This window comes from Pichia membranifaciens (genome assembly GCF_001661235.1).
Source record: "Pichia membranifaciens NRRL Y-2026 unplaced genomic scaffold PICMEscaffold_5, whole genome shotgun sequence".
In the NCBI taxonomy this organism is placed as follows: Eukaryota; Fungi; Ascomycota; class Pichiomycetes; order Pichiales; family Pichiaceae; genus Pichia; species Pichia membranifaciens.
In genome coordinates, this window is record NW_017566986.1 from 70,439 (window position 1) to 87,857 (window position 17,419).

The window sequence follows — 17,419 nt, forward strand, 5'->3', positions numbered from 1 at the left end:
CACAAACATATCAGCCAAGGCGGTAGGCTTCAGAATGAGAGGAAGTAGGTGAGCGAATAGCGAAGCCGTTGATGATGAAGATTGTTGAGAAGCCTTTATCATCTACTTAACTTTGGATTGTTTTTGGGCTTTCAGTTATGGAGTTTTACGGAGACAAAGTGATCTGCAATATTTCAAAACGAGAATGTCGTTTGTACAGGGATACAGCCAAAACAGCTCTTTTGAGAGCATGGTATGTGACAAAAAAGAGACTTTAGCATTATTTTGATTTGGGATACTAACTTTTAATATAGCATGGAAGGGACAAATCATTGAAATTAACAAAAGAAGATGCATTGAAACGAATGAAGCTAGAGAAACCCAAGATTGATGTCTACAAAAAGCTATGTGAACGTGTGTTACTCGGAAGGAAACAAAGAATATATAATCAAAAGTACTACGATTTAGTGACAGATTTACTCGAATGGAATCAAGAGTTGTACACCGTCTGGAATTATAGAAAAGAGCTCATCACAAACTTTGTATTCAAGAGTATTACAAAAGACAACGTTAAAGCACGACATGACATATTAGTAAAGGAGTTGGAGTTTGTACTTAAAAAGTTGAAACAATCGCCTAAGTCATACTGGATCTGGAATCATCGAGTTTGGTGTTTGAAACTTGATAAACTAAGTAATTGGCTTATGGAGCTTCAATTGATTGAGACCTTTTTGAAAGTGGACTCAAGGAATTACCACGCTTGGTCATACAGAAGACTGATTGCTGGATTTATGAAAAACGACCCCGAGTTTACCAAATCGGACGAGCTGATCGATTTTGATGAATTCAAATTTACGACAAAGATGATCAATAAAGACATCTCAAACTATTCAGCATGGCATAATAGATCACAGTTGATTGTGAAATTGTTTTTGAAAAGTCCAAAAGTTGAAACGCAAGACGGTGACAAATATGCCAGTGAGTATGTTGAAGTTTTCGCCGAAAAGGACAAAATTGGTTTTTTGAAGAAAGAGTTGAGCTTGGTAAAAACAGCTATATATACAGATCCAGAAGATTCTTCAGTCTGGTTTTACTTGAAATGGTTGATAAGCGATTATTTCATAGATGAGCTAACAAGTACGGAAGAGGTCTTGAAACTTCTAGAAAAATTGAGTGGCGATGTTGAAGAGTTGAATGAGGTTGAATTCGATGATAATGGAGTTGAGAATAAATGGTGTTTGATAACAGAAGTGTATTTAATGAAGCGACTTTTCAATTTAAGGAAGAGTTCACAGGACTCAGAAAGGTTTCACGAAATATTAAATAAGTTAAAGCTACTCGATATAATGAGAACGGAGCGGTATAAAGAGATCAAATTAACCTAATTAGAGAAATAAAAACTATAAGTTCTATTTGTTGTACATGCTGACTTCATCAGTAAACTTTTGCTTGTTGTATAAGAACCGTATTGACCCATTCTTGGCTATATCCGTGTCCCTAGTATGGAAAAAGAGGTCATCGTCTGAGTTTGCTGTATTGTCGGATGATAGATGTGACGGGATCTTACTGTTAAGGTCTATTTTTATGTTAAGTAATAAGTCTACCAGTTTTTTCTCTTCGATTTTGAAGTCTAGCTCGGCTAAACAGGTTTTGAGAAAGGTGATCCCGATGTTGTCGATATAGTATTCTAACAATTGATTGCACCCCATGATGATGAACAAATCACTTTTATTTCCTGCTATTAGCTTTTTGAGATCCCAGTTGATGGGCTTTCTATTCAAGTCCAAGTTTTCGGCATCTATAATGAGCTCGTTGTATATGATGGAAGCACATTTGATCGACACCATTGCATTATAATGTGCTGGGTATTGGAGCACCAAAGAAGTTAAGTAAAGATCGTTCAGTATGCACCAACTCAAGTAGGAGAATGTTTTTTTGCTTGTGAGTTTGTTTCCTTGTTTGGTATCGCCGTTGTGTAAATTAGCGTTAACTTCACCGTTGTCCTGCTTCTCTGCGTTGAAGAACTTCAAAAATTTGATAAGGAAGTCCTCAACAAGAAAGTTTCTGAAGTCGAAACTTTGGAATTCCAATATTTTACGTTCCAAGCTTATGATAATCTTTTTGTTTTCTTCAATGTCTGCACTTGACAGATGGTTTCCCTTCAGTGTGAATGCTTCTGAGATCACCACAGAGACTTTTTTGATGTAATCGTTCAATTTCAACGATATGAAGAGGACTGCTAGACCCACCTCAAAATGTAGATTCGAGTATTTTTTGTAGTTGTTATTCAAAAGATAGAACTTTTGATAGAAATAGCTGGAGTTCTGCAAAACTCTGATCGGGAGCTTCAGCTTTATTATCAAGGTGGTGAGAATTTGGAATGTTTCCTTCGTCTTGGACTTGAAATTTCGTATGTTCTGACTCAAGTCTACGTTTTTTCTCGTTATGACATCTATTTCACGAGAAGTGAAATACGGCTTTGAAAGTTGCACATAAGTGGCCTTCGAATCTTGCGACATTGGCTGTGGATGACTGATTCAAACTGGTCTGGTCTTCTCTGAAACAGATACACCTACACTTTCGATGTACTCTCTTCCCTCCTGAATATGTACCGTCTTCTCGTGCATGTAAGAAGTGCATTAACGAGGTGAAATTTTGGTGGGCGAGACGATCGGCGATTTTTTCTTCTCAGAGAGGAAGGCGTGTAGTGAGGGAAGACGAGACACTCCCGGGTCCATCTACAAATTGCCCTTGCGGAGAGAGCTGAGTGTGGCAAAAGCACCTACTTGTTTATTAGTGCTTCATGACATCAGGCTTAGGCTAATACATTACATAAATAAGGACAATGGGACAGGACGCATCCATTCCAGGACAAGGCAAGAAGAAGAGTGGCGACAAAAAGAAGGAGAAGCCAAAGTATGAACCACCTGCACAAACGAGAACATTCGGCAGAAAGAAGAGAAAGAATGGATCAGACAAGAATGCCAAGCTTCCCAGCGTCTTACCTAACACTAGATGTAAATTGAAGTTGTTAAGGTTGGAAAGAATCAAGGATCACCTTTTATTGGAAGAGGAATTTGTCACAAACCAGGAGCTTTTGCAACCGACGGATCAAAGGCAAGTTGAGGAGAGGGAGAAGATAGATGATGTGAGGGGATCACCAATGTCGATCGGTACCTTAGAGGAAATAATAGATGATGATCATGCGATTGTGTCGTCATCGAGCGGACCAGAATATTACGTCTCTATTTTATCGTTTGTTGACAAATCGCTACTTGAACCGGGGTGTCAAGTCCTATTGCATCACAAGACGGTGAGTATAATCGGTGCTTTACAAGAGGAGGCCGATCCTATGATCAATGTGATGAAGATGGACAAATCGCCAACCGAGTCATACTCTGACATTGGTGGTTTGGAAAACCAAATTCAAGAAATCAAGGAGGCCGTTGAGTTACCGTTAACACATCCTGAATTGTACGAAGAAATGGGTATCAAGCCACCAAAGGGTGTCATTCTATATGGTGCGCCAGGTACAGGTAAGACGTTACTAGCAAAGGCTGTTGCCAACCAGACCAGTGCCACGTTCTTGAGAATTGTGGGATCGGAGTTGATCCAGAAGTACTTGGGCGATGGTCCAAGGCTGTGTAGACAGCTATTCAAGGTTGCCTCTGAAAACGCCCCATCCATTGTTTTCATCGACGAGATTGATGCAATTGGTACCAAGCGTTATGAATCGTCCTCCGGTGGTGAAAGAGAAGTTCAGAGAACCATGTTGGAGTTGTTGAACCAGTTGGACGGTTTCGATGATAGAGGAGATGTCAAGGTTATAATGGCCACAAATAAGATTGAGAGCTTAGATCCGGCGTTGATTAGACCAGGTAGAATTGACCGTAAGATTCTTTTTGAGAACCCCGATCCTACGACGAAGAAGAAGATTCTACAGATCCACACATCCAGGATGAACATATCTGGCGACGTCAACCTAGATGACATAGTCAGCACCAAAGATGATTTGAGTGGGGCTGATATCAAGGCTATATGTACTGAAGCTGGTCTTTTGGCTTTGAGGGAAAGAAGAATGCAAGTGATTGCTGAGGATTTCAAGCAAGCCAAGGAGAGAGTGCTGAAGAACAAGATTGAGGAGAACCTTGAAGGCCTATATATGTAGGCGTTTTTTTTAGGGCATGTGCGTTCCACTGGAACAGACGTAAATTTGTATAATCTCTCCCACTTGTGCTTTAATAGACCAGACCTCATATGCAAAAAGATGAACCGCCATGCTGTGCTGTGCTTGGTGGTGTCATGCTATGCTGTCAGCCGTTTGCTGTGAAGCGTGCTTTCTTCGCTTTCGCGACGAGTGTGGCGACGCACTATTAATTCCACGTAAAATAAACACGCTAGTCCTGGGAGGAGTAAAATGCAGGGATGGGGAAGAGAGATTTTCACCAAGTGTTGGCTTCTTTTCGGTGAATTTTTATACAAAGCTCGAGGTACACAGACATACATATTGTACTGAATTGAAACAAACAGAAAAATATGATTAGATTTTTGAAAAGACATTCTGTGGATCTGACGCGGAGAAATAGCAAGGGCGAAGAGCAGGATAAGGACAAGGAAAGAGAGAGAGAGGGTGAGCAACAGCAGCCAAACGAGGTTAACGGAGCGCTCCAAGACGGCGCATTGCAAAAAGGCCGCAGTGGCGACGAAATGGCCACGGTGCCGCTGGATAAGGTCACGAAGGAGGAGTCGGGGATTGTCACCGGAGAAGATATCATTGACGAGAGCGTTAAACACGAGAAAGTTGAAGATCAATCTGAGATCAACCCGTGCAAGGGCCTTTCGTTCAGTGTCGGGGTGAGTGAAAACCGAAACTCGAAGTACAGACGTACGATGGAGGACGTTCACACATACGTCGCAAACTTCTGTGAGAGACTTGATTGGGGATATTTTGGAGTTTTTGACGGACACGCAGGCAAGCAAACTGCGAGATGGGCTGGCACCAATTTACACAACCTACTATACGAGAGCATCATGAACGACAAGTTCACAGACTTGCGGGAAAACTTGAACTCCAGTTTCCTTGAGGCGGACAAGGAGATTGCGAAGATGAAGGGCGTTGGATCGAGTGGCTCGACAGCCGCTGTTGCGGTTCTGAGGTGGGAGGAGGAGGTCGATGAGGAAGGCGAGGACGCCAGCCCTCAGCACGAGACGAAGGGAAGCCACACGGAGGCCGCCGGCCGCCTGGGGCAGGACGCTCCGTTCGATTTCATTCCCACCAAGAAACACAAGAGGATTCTCTACACTGCGAACGTAGGAGACACGCGGATCGTCATCAGTAGGAGGGGCAGGGCGAAGCGCTTGTGCTACGAGCACAAGGGCAGCGACAAGAGCGAGATCAAGCGCATATACAAGAACGGCGGGCTCGTGCTCGGCGGGCGGGTGAACGGGGTGTTGGCGGTGAGCCGATCGCTCGGCGACATCTACCTCAAGGAGTATGTACTCGGCGCCCCCTACACAACGATGACTGAGGTGAACGACGGCGACGAGTTCCTGATCATCGCCTGCGACGGGTTGTGGGACGTGTGCGACGACCAGGAGGCCGTCGACTTGATCAAGAACGTCACGGACGCCAAAGCAGCCAGCGAGACTTTGTGCGACTACGCCATCCGCAACGGCACCTGTGACAACGTCACGGTGATGGTAGTGATGCTTGACACTCGAATATTCGGATATTCTGAAGCCGGTCCCGCCTGATGGCCGTTTTCCCGCGTGGTATACTGGTATAGTGATTTAGTGAAGTCTATTATTGTAGTTATAAGCTCAACAATACATGTCACCCGCCGTAATCAGCAGATCATTACGTAATACTAAGCTTACGTAATAAAACAGTAAGCTTACGTAATAAAACAGTAAGCTTACGTAATCACGCGACGATCGGCCTACCGCTTTTTTCTTGCTTCCTCTCTCCATTGTGCGCGGAAGAAGATGCTGTTGCTATCCGGCTGCGCAGTATACTCTCCCGGCGCTGCTGGTGCTGCTTACACGGCCGCGGACTCCCATTGGCTGGCTCCGACGAAAAAGTGTCTCCGGGTGGTGGCCAGAAACGCGGGGAGGCTTCTCCGAGTCGCAATTTGCCATCAACAGGGAGGTTTTCGGTGAATGCGTGAGGATGGAGTTTTTTTCCAGCGTGCCAGCATTCCAGGTTTGCGTGTGTACGAAGAACAGGAGGAAAGGGTTTCAGAGTGGCGTTTCTTAGAGGTTCTCCGTCTAGTCCTGTTCTCATACTTCCGATCCCGTTGTCACAGACCTGATTTTGTCCAAGTAGCAGAGAAGTCGCAACACCATCTACTGTTTCCCCCCATTAGTAATACACCACACCCACACACCCGTTCTACACATCTCTTGACCGACAGTTAATTGATTTAATACTAGTCAAGCCGATCACCGTGTAACTGTTCCTGACTCCCGATATTACCACAAATCTATTATTCTTCACACACTAAAGCAGGAAAGATAATCCACACACAATGCTCTCATTCCAAAGAAGTATAAAAACCATTTCGACCAAGAGATTTTTCTCTAGCACGCCTTCCAGCAGACAGGTCATCAACCAGTTCAACAACTTGAACGGTAAGGAGGCGGCTTCCGCCATGGCAAAGGACTACCACGTCATTGACCACGAGTACGACTGTGTCGTGATCGGTGCCGGTGGTGCAGGTCTCAGAGCCGCCTTTGGTTTGGTCAAGGAGGGCTTCAAGGTGGCCTGTATCTCCAAGTTGTTCCCAACGAGATCGCACACTGTTGCTGCCCAGGGTGGTATCAACGCCGCTCTCGGTAACATGCATGCCGACGACTGGCACTGGCACATGTACGATACCGTCAAGGGTTCCGATTGGTTAGGAGACCAGGACGCTATCCACTACATGACCAGAGAGGCGCCACCTTCCATTATCGAATTGGAACATTACGGTCTTCCTTTCTCCAGAACCAAGGAGGGTAAGATCTATCAAAGAGCCTTCGGTGGTCAAACCAAGGACTACGGTAAGGGTGGCCAAGCATACAGAACCTGTGCCGTTGCCGACAGAACCGGTCACGCCCTTCTCCACACCCTTTACGGTCAATCCTTGAGATACGATACCCATTACTTCATTGAGTTCTTTGCGCTGGACTTGTTGAAGCACAATGACGAGATCGTCGGTTGTATCGCCTACAACCAAGAAGATGGTACCTTGCACAGATTCAAGGCCCACAAAACTATCATTGCCACCGGTGGTTCCGGTAGAGCCTACTTCTCCTGTACATCTGCTCACACCTGTACTGGTGACGGTACCGCAATGGTGTCCAGAGCAGGTTATCCTCTGGAAGATATGGAATTCGTCCAGTTCCATCCTTCCGGTATCTACGGTTCCGGTTGTTTGATCACTGAAGGTGCCAGAGGTGAAGGTGGTTACTTGATCAACTCTGAGGGTGAGAGATTCATGGAAAGATACGCACCTCACGCTAAGGACTTGGCTTGTAGAGATGTTGTCTCTAGAGCCATTACAATGGAAATCAACGCAGGTAGAGGTGTTGGTCCATTGAAGGACCACATGTTCTTGCAATTGTCCCACTTACCAGCCTCCGTTTTGAAGGAAAGACTACCAGGTATTTCCGAGACCGCCAGAATTTTCGCCGGTGTCGATGTCACCAAGGAACCAATTCCAATTATCCCAACCGTCCACTACAACATGGGTGGTATTCCAACTAAATGGACTGGTGAATGTTTGACTGTCAACGAAAAGGGTGAAGATGTTGTCATTCCAGGTTTGTTTGCATGTGGTGAAGCTGCTTGTGCTTCCGTCCACGGTGCTAACAGATTGGGTGCTAACTCCTTGTTGGACTTGGTCGTCTTTGGTAGAGCTGTCGCTCACACTATTGCAGGTGAAATGAAGCCAGGCCAACCACATAAGGAATTGCCAGCTGACATCGGTTTCGAATCGATTGAGAACTTGGACAGATTAAGAAACGCCGAGGGTGATATCACAACTGCTGACTTGAGATTGGAAATGCAAAAGGCAATGCAAAAGCACGTTGCTGTTTTCAGAACCCAAGACAACATGGATGCCGGTGTCGCTGAATTGGAAAAGATCGACAACAAATTCATGAACATCAAGACTTCCGACAGATCAATGATCTGGAACACTGATTTGACCGAAACCTTAGAATTACAAAACTTGTTAACCTGTGCTAGACAAATTGCTAATTCTGCCGCCGCAAGAAAAGAATCAAGAGGTGCACACGCAAGAGATGACTACCCTGAAAGAGATGACAAGAACTGGCAAAAGCACACATTATCATGGCAAACCAAGACAGCTTCTCCAGTTAAACTTGGTTACAGACACGTTATCACCCACACGTTGGATGAAAACGAGTGTAAACCAGTTCCACCAGCTGTCAGAGCTTATTAAGGGGAGATGTGTTGCTTTAAATAAATTAACTACCATTTATTTATCATCATCATTAAATTTATTTATTTTATTAGGCTAAATTCTCTCACGATATTTATTTCTTGAAAACCTATTCCATCTTACTAATTCCATCATGATTTCATATTTTTCTTCTTGTTTCCTTATATATCACATACTATTTTATCTTACTATAATTCTGTTTATTTCACCATTTTATAAATATCTATTCAACTTACTTGTATGCTTATCCAGCTGCTTATGGAGTCTTTATTATGCTCATAATCCCAATCAACAAAGTTTCCGCACGTAACTTGAAAATCTGAGAAGTTGGTGATTTCACACTTCGATGCTTTTTTATTTTTTTATTTTTTATTTTTCTTCGATTTCTTGGAGTTTTTCTTCTCTCTTGAAGGAAGTGTATTCATACATCTTGTTAAATTATATCACTAACCCTGAGCTAAAGTAATCAAATATACACCCTCCACAGCAAACAGCGCAATGTTTCAACTTTCAGTGGTATCGGATTTAATACGAATCCCACCACACCTTTTCAACCTACCTCGAGATATATCCATAAAACAAGAACTGAATGTTAAACATGCAAACAAAATCATACCGAAATTAGGACTAGTCATATCAGTGTATGATCTGATAGAATACGATACAGGGTTATTCAGACCTGGTGATGGAGCGATGTATGTGAATGTGAAATGCAGACTACTAATTTTCAAACCTTTTATTGGAGAGGTGATTTCAGGGTGGATCGAAAAATGTACAGCCGATGGAATCAAAGTAAACATTGGTTTTTTTAATGACATATTCATACCTAAGGCACTACTGTTTGAGAGTAGCTACTTTTCGATAGATGAAAATGCATGGATCTGGAAGATGGATGAAGACACAACCCTTTATTTGGACATAAATGAAAAAATCAATTTTCGGATTGAAGAAGAGGTTTTCACCAATGTCAAACCGAAAGGTCCGGTAAGTAGTACTGAAAGCACCAATCAACCTGAAAAAGAACAAACTCCACCATATGCCTTGATTGCATCCTGTCAAACTGATGGTATGGGATGCTGTAGCTGGTGGGAATAGCAGTTTAATACTTGGTCTTTAAATGATTTATATTATAATGATGGGTTTAATACAAAAGAAATCTACACGTAAATTGTCTAATTATATTGCATATACCTACTTGTTGAAGAGAATTTCATATTTCCCTTGATGACCTTCTCCACTGCATTCAAGAAATCCTTCTCTGTGGCCACTTTTCTTCTTGCTCTGATGGCAAACATACCAGCTTCCGTACAAACTGATCTTAGTTCGGCACCGGTGGCGTTAGGACACATTCTTGATATCAATTCCCATCTAATGTCTCTTTCGCATGACATCGACTTGGCATGAATCTTGAAAATATTGGCTCTACCTTCTAGATCAGGAAGGGAAAATTCCACTTTTCTATCTATTCTACCAGGTCTTAGTAACGCTGGATCCAAAGTGTTGGGTCTGTTAGTAGCAAACATGACTTTGATATTACCTCTTGGGTCAAAACCGTCAAGCTGTGTGATCAATTCCAACATGGTTCTCTGTACTTCGTTGTCACCTCCGGCACCATCATCGAATCTTGCACCTCCAATTGCATCAACTTCGTCAAAAAAAATGATACATGCTTTCTTGGTTCTTGCCATTTCAAAGAGCTCTCTTACCATTCTAGCACCTTCACCGACATACTTCTGAACTAATTCAGAACCGATAACTCTAATAAAAGTAGCATCCGTTCTGTTTGCAACCGCTCTGGCACAGAGTGTTTTACCAGTACCAGGAGGACCATATAATAAGATACCTTTAGGTGGATCGATACCTAACTTGACGAATCTTTCAGGCGATAAAAGTGGCAATTCCACAACCTCTCTCAATTTCTCAATTTGTTCTTTACAACCACCAACATCACTATATGTGACATCCGGCTTTTCTTCAACCGTCATCATTGTGACCGTAGGATCAATTCTGGGTGGTAAAGGTAACTGGATTTCATATTTCGATCGATCGACACCTACTCTCATTCCTTCCTCTATATCTGTTGGTGATACACGTTCTCCCAATCCAACCACAAACTTAGCTATTTGTTTGATGTTGATGATGTATTTAGCCTTCTCGTCCACTTCGTCTGTGTCTTCAGCGTCTTCTGATTTAATGATTTTTGTACATCTAGCGACTTGCAATGGTTGTTCATCGTTCATTCTTTTACGATCCGCTGCAACATCCCAAAGATTAGGGCTCGACAAACCAGTGTCACTCTCTTCAATTCCCATCCTTTCCTTGATTTTGTTTTCTAACTCTTTCAAATCCTTCTCTATGCTCTTAATTGACACGCTATAAGGTGCAGCACTATATGTCTTTAAAACCTGAATATCATCTTCACTCAAAGGCTTGATCTCTGTCTCTTTCTCATCCTTTTCTTCCTCTATAGGTTTCTTGTACTTGTCCCAGTTTTCGTTCGGTGCCATTTTTCAGTTCTATATACTTGACCGTCCAAGAACAGGGTTTAATTAATTTAGTGTAGATACGATTTCGGGTACTTTTCTAAGGTTGATAGATCTCTTGTGCTCAAAGCGTTTGCCCTTTTGCCATCCATCAACGGAATTAAATCTACAGACAGGAAACAAGCGAATCATCAAATGTGGTGCACGGATGCAATACGCGGGACATCCACAAAAGAATTTTGTGTGGTTTTCAATACGATTTTACTTCTTGAACTACTGCTTGTAGTTAATATTTACTAATTAGATGTAAAGAAGTTTTATACAGAACAAAAACACTAACTGTAGGCTAATACAATACTATAACTCTAAAACTTTGGCAAGCAACTTGGCTCCCTTGTTGCTTTCTTCTTGTTTTTTGATCGTCTTCTTTTGCTTTTTCAAGTGCTTGACAAATTCCTTAGCAACATCGTGCTTTGGGAATTCCTTAAACTTGTCACAAAGAGCGACCAAAACAAAACTACTTTCCTTGTTGGTAATCCAGCTTACTAAAGTGGCTTCATCTTTACCAGAATCAAATATCTCCGACACAAACTTAGCGGCAAACTCGAGTCCTAAACTTATATCTGGTATTTCGTCAACTTTTTTAGTTTCTTTGTTCCATTTCCCACCTTGGATTAACGACTTCAATAATCTGGGAGTATAAGGTCTGTTTATTAAGTGATCTTCATTGGTAAGATCACCTCTAACACAGTCGATGATAAGGTCGATAGATTTTTCTCTAAGCTCAGTGCTGATTTCAGGGAATTCGTTGTTGTAGAGTAATTCCTGAGCAAACTGGGCTCCCATATTTTCACCTAACATGTCGTAAGCTTGTTTTGAGAAAGCATTGTAAAATGATGGCAAAAAGTGTTTGAGAATTTGGCTCCTCCTTTCAGCTTCTGGTTTCTTGGATGTCTCTTTCGACAGCTCTGAGTATCTATTAATATCTTTCAAGACAAGTGGAGAAAAATACGATTTGTCTAGGCCATTCAAAAGATAGATAAATGGTCTTCTTGAATACTTATTTACCAATAAAGTATCCATCTTATCTTCAAATGAGGGTAGGAAAGTCTTCTGGACCAAAACAGTATCATCAACAGTCATGAAAATAACTTGTAGGACCGTTTGTCCGTGTTCGTTGGTAGCTAACGCCTCAGCATGCTCTCTCAAGCTCTTTAATAAACCCTTTCTTTCCTTTGCTGTGGCTTTTGCCAAGACAATGCATGCGACTTCACATCCTTCAGGAGTATGTACTAATGAGGCAAATTGCTCAGTGACTAAGTCGATGAAGTCTCTAACTTCCTGTCCTTCAAAGATTTGCACATATTCCTTCATAGCCGCATGCAAAATTTGGAATCCTATAGAACCTTTCTCAATTGATGCTTTGATAGTACCAAATAAATTTCCTGAGATCAATTTCTTCTTTTCTGCAGACTCGTTACAGACCTCGACAATACTTCTGGTATCATTCTCATCCGGGAAGTATGCGTACTGAGAGCCCCAGAATTCTCTAATCATAAGGTTTCTTTGCTTGGCAGTGGAATACAATACGAACATATCTTCAACAACATATGCACCTTCTCTATGTCTCATTAGCTTTCTTAACTTACCATGCAACTCTTTGATGATAATTGCCCTTGAGTCTTTGCTTCCATAGTGGAGCAACTTAATCAAAAGATATTTACCATAAGCAGAAGTAGCTAGCTTGTAGTAATATGGTCTTAGCTCTTTACAGATGTCATCTCTTCTCTCCTTTGAAGAGTACTTGATCAAAGTCTGAACAACTCTGGAGGCATCATGCTTTAATACTAGATCCCCCAAAACACCTTCACATAGCTCCCAAGTTTCATTGGATAGCTTATCTCTGACCTCCTTAGGTAATGGTGGGTTCTGCACTCTTAACCTTTCCCATAACTTCTTGATTCTTTCAACTTCGACACCAGATTTCCTTTTGTTCTTTCTCTCTTTTAATAGCTTTCTTTGTTCTTCATGTTGCTCTTTCGAAGTTTTCTTGTCGGGATTTTCTTCTGAGTCACCGCCAGCAACGGTTTTGTCACTATCGCGACTGTCATCATTGTCATCATCGTCAGAACTGTCCATTTTGTCCAAGTCATCTTCTGATTCCGAATCAGAAGTTTCTGTATTTGCAGATTCAGATTCTACGTCAGAAACTTCGACATGTTTGGATTTTTTGCTGGGCTTTTCAGTAGCCACTTCTGCACTTCTCTTGCTTCCCTTATTCTGGATAGACATGGTTGTTTACCCGGCAGAACACCTTTAAATTCCAAAGAAGCAGATGATGGTTCTTCATGCTGAAGTGAATAAAAAAATTTCACGGTGAAAAAAAATAAACCAAAAAAATCTCGTTTTTTCAAAAAAGGAAATTGAACTTACTAGGTATGCAGAAGATAGAGCTCTTGTATGTTTGTTATCAACTCAATTTGCATAGTAAGAGAGAATGACTAAGTTCATGAACAAAATGAGAGTTGCAGTTGAAGGATGCTGTCATGGGTGTCTAGATCAAATATATCGATCAATCTCCAAAAAAAAGGTAGATCTACTGATTATATGTGGTGATTTTCAAAGTATAAGAAATCGGATGGATTTGCAGTCCATGAGTGTGCCAGACAAATATAAAAAGATGGGAAACTTTCAGGATTATTACACAGGAAAAAAGAAGGCCCCTGTACTTACTATTTTTATTGGAGGTAACCATGAAGCTTCTAATTACTTAGAAGAACTTAAATATGGAGGATTCGTCGCTCCGAATATATACTATTTGGGAAGAACTTCTGTGATATGGTATAAGGGACTAAGAATAGGAGGTATGTCTGGCGTTTATTGGAAAAAAGACTTTATGAATTTAGCACCACAGTCTTATAATTTTCCATATGACAGGTCAACTATAAGGTCGATATATCACTATCGAAAAGATGACTATTTGAAGTTATATCTTATGAGGAAATCAAATAAAATGATAATGATTTCCCATGACTGGCCTGAAGGAATATATGACAATGGTGATGTGAAAAAGCTATTGAAAAATAAACCTTTTTTCAGGGAGGATATCAAAAACCATTGCCTTGGCTCTCCATTCAATATGGAACTACTTAAAGTAATACAACCGAATTACTGGTTCAGTGCACACCTTCATGTACGATTCGTTGCAACAATCAATTGGGATGAAAGTTTCAAAAGTAATGAAACAGAATCAAAGAAAAGAGTTGGGTCAGCTCAAGCTTTGCAAGAAAGTACAAAAAAGGCTTGTTTTGATAGGATAGATGAAATCTCGAATGATGAAATTGTCTTAGACATGGATCTTGAGAATGATCATTGCGATGAGTTGAAAAAAGAGGCACCAATCTCTAATGACGAGATTGTCTTAGATATGGATATTGCAAATAATCATTGCGATGAGGTGAAAGAGGATGTTGCATCAACTGTTAATGGTAATGAAATTATGTTAAGCATGGACATTAATTCCAGTGTATCGGAAAAGCCAACGAATTTTTCGGATCCTTTAATCACAGCTACCAATGGCTCTACAAAGTTTCTTGCTCTAGATAAATGCTTACCGAGAAGAAACTTTTTAGAAGTATTGGATATCGCTCTAACTGATAAGAATCACTTATCTACGAAGGACCCAAAAAGTCCTCTTTACTACGATGAAGAATATATTTCTTCTTTGAAAGTTGTTGAGAAACATAAGATGAAGCTAAATGAATTGTCCTATGAAAATCTTCTCAGTCCTCCTGCAAACTTTGTCGGAGAATTGAATGCATCAAAAGAGTATTATCTCAAAGAGTATCAGGCTTTAAGCGGAAGTGAATATGAAGCATTATTCAAAGTATCATTAAAATCATTTGTCAAAACAGCCTCTGTTAATGAAAAGGAACTCAAGACGTTTATAAATCCACAGACAGAAGCCTTCGTGCAAAATTTTCTTAAGTAATTCATTAAATTTTTGACTTTTTATGTTACTAAAGACAAAGCTACATATGTTTTACAATCAGACTAGCACTTTCTCTTATCTGCTCATTCCGGCTCTGAGTATGCTTCTGGAAAATGTTCTTTGATTCGTCAAAAAGTTTCAAGTAATCATAACCTGCACATTTTCCTCTCAATGGTATTAATTGACCAAATAGCAACAATGCATAGTATATCAAGGCATCGTCTGAATCTTGATTTTGGAAAATCTTGTTTAGGTTGGAGCAAAACAATTCGCTTTCACATAACTTCTCAGTTACGATTTCAAACCTTGAAACACTGTAGAAAATTTGCAATACCAGACATTGAGAATCGTAATTATTGGATTGCAGCAAGTGACATAATATAGAAAAGTTTTGGTAATGTTCATCTGTTTCAGTAGCCCAATTAAACAAATTTGCAATGCATAAGGGTATGTCAGAAATTTCGTTCAACAATTGGAGAGAGGCAAACTGAAGCTTTTCATCTCCGGAGTTAAGTGCGTTTATAATGCAATCAAATCCCAATGTAAAAATTGACTGCTTCACTTTTTCAAATGAGAGTGAGGCAATTGCAGCCAAAGCCACAAAAGCGTAATATACATCAAATGTCGAAAATATTTGCTTTTTTATTGAGCTAAAAGGAGTTTGTTTTGTCTCTAACGAACAGCCTGTATCGATATCGTGTTGAACCAGTATTTCAAGGATGAAAGGAACAGGAGACAACGCAAATTCTTCGTTGTCAGTGCCATAAACTTCATTCACACGTGCGCTTATTTCAGGACTGCACAATGACTTGATTGCTATCGAACGAAGCTCCAAGTCATGCTCAGGCATTTCAGTTTTTTCAGTGTCATATGTTATAAACTTATCATGCTTGTACTTTATATTTTGGGAGGTACCAATCAAAAATGCTGTCAAGAGCTTAATAATCTCCCTGATTTCTGAAATATAGGTTGCATAATTGGCCTTATCTTTTAGAAAATTGTTTTCTTTTCCTGTTTGATCAATATCTGGGAAAGCAACATTGTGCATCAATTTCAAACATTGACCGACCAACCCTTTCGAAGATTCTAATGATTTGAAGATCGGAACAACTTGAATTGAAAAGAAATTTCTCTTAATTATATTTTGATTAGCATATTGAATTGATACGATGTCATCTTCCAATTTGGTGGCATTCACTTTTTTGTTGGTCATGGCATCAATATTACTAATGCTATTGGAATCCTTAAGACTCATTACTGAACTCTGTTGAACTTTCAAAACCCTAATAGGAAGGGTTACGAGAGCCAAAATAGATATGATTCCATAAACCGTATGATCTTTGCTTTTCATTAGCCTAAACAATGTCTCCATTACTTTCTCATTTCTTACCTTTTTCTTAATTTGAATATTAGTGCATAATAATGATAGTCCTTCCACTGAAGACTCTAAACCCTGATGCAAACAGTCAATAATGATGTCCGATAAGTTGTTCAAGGAAAGTAAAACAGCATTATTTTCAAGAACTTCTGGGTTGATCAACCTCCATAATTTTACTGTAGTCGTTGCCGCATAGCATCTGCTCTGGGAAACGGCATCATCTGTAATGGAGAGACATTTTAAGAGGATATTGATATGCATGGTAGCTATCATTGACCTTGATGTCTCTTCCATACATGCATTAGAGAGCAGGAGCAATATGATGTTAAGGTTTTTGATCGATTCTGGATTAAGAGTACCTAAATTGTTTGTCAAGAGTGTCACCTCATTTGTCAATAGGTTGATGAAGGGCGCCTTTTTTGTAAAGATGGCAGAACTTAAGACCGGGTCAAATGCAAATAATTGCGAAATAATCTTAAAAACCTTGTATACGTCTGACTTGGAATTTTGCGTCTCTATCAAATCATCGATTTTTTCTTCCAATAAGGTGTCAAAATCATCATTCAAACTTTTCAACCTGTAGAGACTCATTAAAGCCTCCACTGATATGAAGTGATCAAAACCCAGATATGCAATCAAATATTCAGATAGCTGTGAAACTTGCGAGTCCGGAAGATTATTCTTTTCATGACTGAGCAGCTGGAAGGATGATCTAAGTAAGGACTTTGATGTTGACTCTAAATGCTTTTTGCGAGCATCGTAGCTTAGCAGAGAGATTTCATGAAGGTCTTTTTTCAAGTTCAAACATAACTCTGCAGCGGTAATTGGCTCTGACATAGTGACACAGCTGGGTAAATGTATAATTCAAGATCGTTTTGCTGAACTTTGTTCTGGTAAACAGCAATCTGTTATTTTATTTGCCGCAGGACAAAAAACGGCTCATCATCAACTGATTTTTCTCATCCTTTTAGCATAAAAAGGCAAGATTGTGCACGTGACCGTGGCCTATGCGAAGAGTATATATTTTTTAAATATGGACGGACCAGATCGATCGTCTCTGGAAATGGAGAGAAACGCTCAATTAGTAAATTCTGAACTGCTTATTAAAAACAAGCAGTTCTTTTTATAATCGAGTTAAATT

The 17,419-nt window shown here is 40.5% G+C and overlaps 11 protein-coding genes across 11 annotated transcripts; 6 read left to right on the forward strand and 5 right to left on the reverse strand.

Moving 5' to 3' along the window:
- The first annotated feature begins 138 nt into the window (after positions 1-138).
- On the forward strand, positions 139-1,592 carry PICMEDRAFT_17399 (hypothetical protein). The gene is made up of 2 exons (XM_019161586.1): positions 139-232; positions 294-1,592. The coding sequence occupies exons 1-2, from the start codon at positions 185-187 to the stop codon at positions 1,362-1,364; spliced, it is 1,119 nt and encodes a 372-aa protein (XP_019015981.1). The 5' UTR covers positions 139-184; the 3' UTR covers positions 1,365-1,592.
- Positions 1,023-2,562, reverse strand: PICMEDRAFT_17400 (hypothetical protein). The gene has a single exon (XM_019161587.1). The coding sequence runs from the start codon at positions 2,496-2,498 to the stop codon at positions 1,389-1,391; it is 1,110 nt and encodes a 369-aa protein (XP_019015982.1). The 5' UTR covers positions 2,499-2,562; the 3' UTR covers positions 1,023-1,388.
- Positions 2,563-2,824: 262 nt separating this feature from the next.
- On the forward strand, positions 2,825-4,147 carry PICMEDRAFT_73681 (hypothetical protein; the record flags this gene model as incomplete). The annotated part of the gene is made up of 1 exon (XM_019164551.1): positions 2,825-4,147. One exon carries the CDS (start codon positions 2,825-2,827, stop codon positions 4,145-4,147), a length of 1,323 nt encoding a protein of 440 aa, XP_019015983.1.
- Positions 4,148-4,815: 668 nt separating this feature from the next.
- Positions 4,816-5,691, forward strand: PICMEDRAFT_24325 (hypothetical protein; the record flags this gene model as incomplete). The annotated part of the gene is made up of 2 exons (XM_019162346.1): positions 4,816-5,148; positions 5,230-5,691. Coding segments are annotated over 2 exons (795 nt in total), but the record flags the coding sequence as incomplete, so codon positions are not given.
- Positions 5,692-5,783: 92 nt separating this feature from the next.
- On the reverse strand, positions 5,784-6,384 carry PICMEDRAFT_154729 (hypothetical protein). The gene has a single exon (XM_019160837.1). It carries the CDS (start codon positions 6,260-6,262, stop codon positions 5,903-5,905), a length of 360 nt encoding a protein of 119 aa, XP_019015985.1. The 5' UTR covers positions 6,263-6,384; the 3' UTR covers positions 5,784-5,902.
- Positions 6,179-8,730, forward strand: PICMEDRAFT_17402 (hypothetical protein). The gene has a single exon (XM_019161588.1). It carries the CDS (start codon positions 6,507-6,509, stop codon positions 8,424-8,426), a length of 1,920 nt encoding a protein of 639 aa, XP_019015986.1. The 5' UTR covers positions 6,179-6,506; the 3' UTR covers positions 8,427-8,730.
- A 194-nt stretch (positions 8,731-8,924) lies between these two features.
- Positions 8,925-9,521, forward strand: PICMEDRAFT_73684 (hypothetical protein; the record flags this gene model as incomplete). The annotated part of the gene is made up of 1 exon (XM_019164552.1): positions 8,925-9,521. One exon carries the CDS (start codon positions 8,925-8,927, stop codon positions 9,519-9,521), a length of 597 nt encoding a protein of 198 aa, XP_019015987.1.
- Positions 9,522-9,598: 77 nt separating this feature from the next.
- Positions 9,599-10,933, reverse strand: PICMEDRAFT_35631 (hypothetical protein; the record flags this gene model as incomplete). The annotated part of the gene is made up of 1 exon (XM_019162954.1): positions 9,599-10,933. One exon carries the CDS (start codon positions 10,931-10,933, stop codon positions 9,599-9,601), a length of 1,335 nt encoding a protein of 444 aa, XP_019015988.1.
- A 244-nt stretch (positions 10,934-11,177) lies between these two features.
- PICMEDRAFT_17404 (hypothetical protein) lies at positions 11,178-13,216 on the reverse strand. The gene has a single exon (XM_019161589.1). The coding sequence runs from the start codon at positions 13,199-13,201 to the stop codon at positions 11,267-11,269; it is 1,935 nt and encodes a 644-aa protein (XP_019015989.1). The 5' UTR covers positions 13,202-13,216; the 3' UTR covers positions 11,178-11,266.
- Positions 13,217-13,246: 30 nt separating this feature from the next.
- On the forward strand, positions 13,247-15,005 carry PICMEDRAFT_154815 (hypothetical protein). Its single transcript, XM_019160843.1, has one exon. It carries the CDS (start codon positions 13,407-13,409, stop codon positions 14,898-14,900), a length of 1,494 nt encoding a protein of 497 aa, XP_019015990.1. The 5' UTR covers positions 13,247-13,406; the 3' UTR covers positions 14,901-15,005.
- On the reverse strand, positions 14,681-17,230 carry PICMEDRAFT_17406 (hypothetical protein). Its single transcript, XM_019161590.1, has one exon. The coding sequence runs from the start codon at positions 17,113-17,115 to the stop codon at positions 14,941-14,943; it is 2,175 nt and encodes a 724-aa protein (XP_019015991.1). The 5' UTR covers positions 17,116-17,230; the 3' UTR covers positions 14,681-14,940.
- Between the last annotated feature and the right edge of the window lie 189 nt (positions 17,231-17,419).

Excerpts from the sequence above, each read along its gene's own strand:
- PICMEDRAFT_17399 (XM_019161586.1), top strand. The coding sequence starts at position 185 with ATGTCGTTTGTACAGGGATACAGCCAAAACAGCTCTTTTGAGAGCATG. Across the intron at positions 233-293 it reads ACAGCTCTTTTGAGAGCATG|CATGGAAGGGACAAATCATT; the intron begins GTATGTGACAAA and ends CTTTTAATATAG.
- PICMEDRAFT_17400 (XM_019161587.1), bottom strand. The coding sequence starts at position 2,498 with ATGTCGCAAGATTCGAAGGCCACTTATGTGCAACTTTCAAAGCCGTAT.
- PICMEDRAFT_154729 (XM_019160837.1), bottom strand. The coding sequence starts at position 6,262 with ATGAGAACAGGACTAGACGGAGAACCTCTAAGAAACGCCACTCTGAAA.
- PICMEDRAFT_17402 (XM_019161588.1), top strand. The coding sequence starts at position 6,507 with ATGCTCTCATTCCAAAGAAGTATAAAAACCATTTCGACCAAGAGATTT.
- PICMEDRAFT_17404 (XM_019161589.1), bottom strand. The coding sequence starts at position 13,201 with ATGTCTATCCAGAATAAGGGAAGCAAGAGAAGTGCAGAAGTGGCTACT.
- PICMEDRAFT_154815 (XM_019160843.1), top strand. The coding sequence starts at position 13,407 with ATGACTAAGTTCATGAACAAAATGAGAGTTGCAGTTGAAGGATGCTGT.
- PICMEDRAFT_17406 (XM_019161590.1), bottom strand. The coding sequence starts at position 17,115 with ATGTCAGAGCCAATTACCGCTGCAGAGTTATGTTTGAACTTGAAAAAA.